This window comes from Porites lutea, chromosome 4 (assembly GCF_958299795.1).
Source record: "Porites lutea chromosome 4, jaPorLute2.1, whole genome shotgun sequence".
NCBI classification, from domain to species: Eukaryota; Metazoa; Cnidaria; class Anthozoa; order Scleractinia; family Poritidae; genus Porites; species Porites lutea.
The window spans coordinates 36,355,765-36,361,695 of NC_133204.1; the positions used below are offsets into that span (position 1 = coordinate 36,355,765).

The 5,931-nt window shown below is 39.3% G+C and overlaps 1 protein-coding gene across 1 annotated transcript; it reads right to left on the reverse strand.

The window, feature by feature from the left end:
- Window positions 1-311: 311 nt before the first annotated feature.
- Window positions 312-3,495, reverse strand: LOC140935527 (SIN3-HDAC complex-associated factor-like). The gene is made up of 3 exons (XM_073385085.1): window positions 3,143-3,495; window positions 2,877-3,030; window positions 312-694 (listed from the first exon to the last, which is right to left on the reverse strand). Exons 1-3 carry the CDS (start codon window positions 3,368-3,370, stop codon window positions 327-329), a joined length of 750 nt encoding a protein of 249 aa, XP_073241186.1. The 5' UTR covers window positions 3,371-3,495; the 3' UTR covers window positions 312-326.
- Between the last annotated feature and the right edge of the window lie 2,436 nt (window positions 3,496-5,931).

A 5,931-nucleotide genomic window follows, 5' to 3' on the forward strand; every position in this document is an offset into this window, starting at 1 on the left:
ACAAAGTTATAGAATAACTTGGTATTTTCTTTTTAGTAGAATATATACATAATTTCTGTCAAAAGCAAAAAATTTCAAAATAAGTATAACTGTATGAAACATAAAGAAATGCCAAAAAAAATCAAATTATGTACAATGTGAAGAAGTCTGTTCTTAGATGATAGTGAACTGTGGTTTGAATTTGATTTCCTTTTCATGTAATGCCAAAACATGAATTATGGTGAGCTGAAAAAGCTAAAAAACTGAAAAGATAAAAAACCTCTGGGGCAGACAGAATAAAATAACGGATATTAGAGTATGTATTTGAAAACCTTTCATTTACTAGTTTACTGTACACTCTTTGGATGGCTAACGGCCACAGGGGGCCGTAAACTGCATGAACAGGTGCAAACAGGGTTCAAAAGCTTGGGGTCAACAAGGACCTCACCATAAGGACCCCTGAATATAGTGCCACAGCAGATTTCTTCACGGCGCCACGTAGAGAGGTCAATAAAAGGAAGCTTATTTTTTGTTGAAGATGTAAGAGAAGGAAATAGGAATGATGTCTGCGAAGCTGTGGAGACACTTTTGACAGGTTGGGTAGTTAATGAACTGGATGAAAACTCATCTGACATGTCACTGGGACTAGGACTGGGCGAGCCACACATCAAAGTTGGTGACAAGTCACCACTGTCTGTTTCCATTTCATCTTCATCTGCAAATCAAGAGAAGAATTAGTAATGTAAAAGTGTAAATGCTGTACTCATTCATCTTTGGTGCTAACATATTTAACCCATTCGTCCCTTGAGATTTTGCCCAAAAACGCATTTTGAAGCTAGTCAAGCGGTTTTCTGGTCACTGTCGTGCTTTTAAGATCTAAAACTTACCAAAAATTGGTTTACAGGTCGTACACTTTGCAGTTTTCTGATCCAGATGCAAAATATTAGCTTGTGAAGTTCGGGCATGTGCAGAAAGTCCAAAATTTTGGGGGTTTAAAAGTAACACAGCACTCTTGACTTTTAGTTTTTGCTTTCTCTCCTCCCTCTTGTTTCGCTTTTCTTGCCTCATTACTTTGTTTTTCTTTTGCTGGGCATTTAGTAGGCTTCACTTTGGTGGGAAAAATTTTAGGAAAGCTTTTAGGATCTTAGGATTATTTGAAAGGAAAGGTAGGTGGGTGGTGGAACAAGATTTTCATGGCAATTTTCAGGTCAACGTTACATGGTTTTTTGCAGTTTTTCTCTAGTGTCGTTCACTGAATTGTGATCATTCTGGCAGGGTGCAAAGAAAATCATTTTTACATTTTAGCATTTACTAGCCCAGACGTCATTTCAACTAGCCCCCAAAAATTTTTGACTGGCATAATTGATTTCACAGTTCTTCTGTTATTTGCATTCCTCAAAAGACATCACTTGCCGTTGGGCAAGTTAAAAACAGAATTCACTAGCTTGATAGCAAAATCCACTAGCCCCGGGCTATCGGACACTACTATCTTTGCACGCTGTTCTAGTATGGTTTGAAAGATCTCTTCACTCTGCTCACGTTAGCGAACAAAGTTGTCCTTGACCACTAAAACTGATGACGTCACAAGTGGTAGAAGGGACGTGCATCTGCACTGGATGTTATAGGTGAATGGGTTAAGGTGCTCTTTTTAGCAGTGTCAAGGTCTATTGCAAAGGTGCTCATATTTTAAGAAATTACAGTCTGGAGTCGTCAAGTGCCTGATTCATCTGAGTAAACCATTTCACTTCTAATGGCAGCCAAAGAACCAATTCACAAGAAAATTTAACTTTCTTTTGTAAATCCTCAGAAAAAAAACAACACTTTGCAAAGTTTTGCCAGGGAGGTTTTACACAAACAGCAACCACATGGAATTTTGTCCACAAGTTTTTAAGTGTGAGTGACAATAATAGTCCTTCCATAACATTGTCGAGGAGTTACAAGGATTTAACTTTTGAGGGGGAAGAGGGTATGGGTGATTTGGTTTGGGCAAGAATTTTTTTTCCAAACATATAATGGTGTAAGATTTTTGTTTGTGGCATTATACGCCATAAGATATATTATTTTTCATTACCAGTCATTCTTTTCCCCAGGTTTTTTTCTTGCAAGATTTTCCCCCCTCAAAATTAGTATGCAGGATATTTTTTTCCTGAAATCACCCATATCCTGCCTTAAAAGTCAAATGGTCAGCCCCTTAAGGATATGTTGTCATGTTTGATTAACATGTGCTTTCCTTACTTTTTGGTGAAATCCTCATCTCAAGACAGCATTGTAGCCTCTTTTCAGTAGCAGGATTTTTCCCCTGACGTACAATGGCATTGTTTTGTTCACGAATGTCAAACATATTTATTGTGGGAATGGCCTGGAAAATTATTTACTGCACTTAAAAACACGAATAATATTATTGAAATAAAACCTTCCGCAGAAAATATGATGAACAGTATTAGCATTTTGTCCACGTCCACGTCTTTAAGCTCAAGTCACATGTAATAACAACAACAAAAAAATTTATACGGTCATGAGGAAAATTTAATAAGGATAGGTTTAATCTACATGCACGTGCTGTCGTACGAACTCTAACCATTTCAAATTATCACTGTTTTTTTGCTAGTATTTATGTTATAACAAAATGAGATTTAAATAATAATTTAAAAATTGCTTTTAGGTGTTTAGTGCACGACAGAAGAAGAAGAAATCTACAAAAGGGATTGAACTTAACTCATTTAATTAAAAGTCAACGCTCTTTATAACTTGAAATTGAACGATAAAAACCTTCTTCATCGCTTTCACTGGCCTTATGACTAACTCAAAGATTTATTTCAAACTGCAAGACGACTGTCATCCAGGTAAGCCAAGGAAAGAGCGAAGAGTATCACAGGACAATAGACAAAAGAACTCACCTCGGGTCGACTCGGCTCCACAACTATCATTTCGGCCACTTGTTGCTCTTCCGTTGGCAGTCGATGTCATTTCTTTCCCGTTTTCTAAGCTCAAAGTCCTTGAGCTTCTTCTTGGTTTTGTAGTCCTTTTCACACTTGCTTTGCTGTCTACAACCTGCATGAATAAAAAGTTACGATTCACTGACTCAAAAATTACGGAGCGGAAATGACAGCGGGTTGGAAAATTACAGAATTGGAAAGAAAACAAAAGTTTTGCTTAAGCTTACATGCTTCCAGTTTTTTGAGCTTCCAGGCGGCAGTTTCTTCCAGCGCTTCACGAGGAGAACACAGGCATTGCAGATCTCTCCTTGTCTTTTCTCATTCAACTGAAAGCAACCACTAAATAGCACTTCATATTTTGACGAAGACGTGAATCGCGAACTGGAGGACTTAGCACCGCAAATGCAGCAGCCCAGACGGGATCGGAAGACGCGAGGTCGATGCGAAGCAAACATAACCAGAAGAAATGTTATGGACCTGAGCGAAGGAAAGCTCTTTGATAAGACAGCGTTGCAGTGCGCAAAGCAACTACTACCTGCTTTGTCTTCCAGCTGTACCTGATGAGAAAGAACTTGAAGAATAATAGCGTTTTGTCTGGCAAGAGGCCCAACGAGCATGCTCAGAAGCGGTCTTCTTTCGGCACGTTGCAGTGTCCAAGCGAACACATGGCAGCAATTCAAGACAGTCAATCATGGACAAGAACAATACATAACCCATTTGCTTTGTTGCCTTTCAAAAAGCACTGTATACAGAGAAAATCCCTCAAAGAAATGTAATCTGAGAATTGTAAGTTTATTGTAAAATTGTTAGGAAGCTTTTTGTACACACACAAAGTGTTCGTAGCCGGCTGCAACTTCACGGCCCAGCCGGGCACATCGAATCCTCGTTTGCTGGCGTCAAGGACATCCTTAGCTGTTAGAAAAAGTAACAGGGATCAAAACGTTTACAGTCGACTCTCTGTTAACGGACACCTCTATAAGACGGACGCCTCTGTAAATCGGACACTTAGAGTTGGTCCCTGCCTTTCTTTACTCCCTTTATTTGACTCTTTAGCTTTATAAGACGGACACCTCTCTAAGACGGACACTTAGTGCCGGTCCCAAAGGTGTCCGTCTTAGAGAGAGTTGACTGTATCATGGCAGTCTTTTTCTACAGAGTTCTTATGGACAATTTGAAGCCCAGTTTATAAGCGGGATGTGAATAGTCTGGTACACAGCCGTACACAGCCGTTTTTAGTATCGTCACGCAACCCTCCTGGCCACTTGCCTGGTAAGGGCTCTTACGCCCATGCTTGAAAACTTTCGTCGCGCCTTTTCACCCCCTCGACTGACTGCCCTGGGTCTCGGAGGATGGTGCAATCCACAAACCGGGAAAATTTTCCTTGTGGGATCTGGAGTCCTGGGCCTTGGAGTTTGGAATTGAGACCAAGCCAATCCGAAATCCTGTTAACGATTGGAATTCGAATTCCAATTTCACACTGACAAGTTAGCTTGCTTAAGGGGCGAATAAACCTAGTGCAGACGTTTCTACCTGAACCTTCAAGTCCGTTGATAAACAGCGCGTATTAAGGTGACTATAATGTAGCTGTGCGATGCGAATATAACTGTATAGGGCAATGTGCAACAGTTTATTTTTTTATTTCTTCTACTGCAGACAGACAACTAATAAACGAGTTTACAATAATATAATTATAAATAAAAAGTACATACAGTAGTGGGACACCCAAAATAACTTAAAAGCTAAACCAGCTGGGTGATCGTAATTATGATAATTGAAAATGTGAAAGTCAGGAAAGAGGCACAACAAATACAGCCAGTGGTACACATAAATATTATAAACTTGACAGTACAAAAGTAAACATACAGAACAAAACAAAACAAAATAAATAAATATAAAGCATCAAGATATCAGCAAAGATTAACGGCGACTAATGAAACGCGAAGTTAGTTATTTGCATCTTCTATTTTCAAAGTGAAGTGAAGTGAAGTGAAGCATGATGACTTTCCCTTTATTTAAATGAAGCAAAATGTTACAAATAGCTCAGTTTCAGTATCTAGCAGTTTCGAGCCGTCTTCCGCATTTCTTTGTACTACCTCAGGGGTTTTGGATTCATTTAGACAAGGTGAGAAATTTTGTGTCTATTACCACACTCAGTGAACAGATTAATTGAAACTGCTTTGTAGAGGTTTCAGTGCGCAAGAAAGGGAGTTTAATTTTTATGTGTGAACTCCTGAAACTCATGATATTCCGCGCGATCGTAATACATATAGTTTAACGTGTCAATTTGGACTGATGATGCCTATGGCCTCAGGAGCCGCTTCTTTATCCAGTTTAGCCGATACCATTTAGTTTTCAGTGGTGTGGATTTTACGGTGAAAGAAAGGTTTTCCTTTAAACTGAAACTTACTGGATAAGCAAATTAAATCAAACATCAGATTTTACAAACTGTTAACAATGAACTATTTGTTGCATCAGGGGCGTAGCCAGGATTTTTCAAAGGGGGGGTCACAGAGGCTACGCACCAGATTGTCAGTCGTATTATCGCGGCATGAAGGTCCATATTAACTAAAGACAAGAGCCGTTGACGAAACACCTTTACAAAAAAACAAATTTTAAAAAGTGGGCTTTTCAACAATGTCTTTTACAGCCAAGATATTGTCATGGCGTTTTTGCCACTTGAATATTGTAGGTTGTTTACTCAAAAGAAGGCCTACCAAGGGGGGGTCACGGGCACCCCAGGACCCCCCTAGCTACGCCCCTGTGCACAGAGCCGCAAGCTTGACTACCCTAATCTAAGAAATAACCCCATCTATCCTTTATTTAAGGTATGGTAAAATAAGCACCTTAAATTTGAAATACGCGAAGTGTTTCGGACGACAGGATGATTGCTTTGACTTACGCTGTTAAGAATTTCATAGCTTTAGTTTGGTAAATTAATTTTCAAGGGACAAGTGAGTACCTCTGCGTCCGTTATTCTACTCAGTATGTTCACAGACTCAGTTTGTAGTAGTTCCTC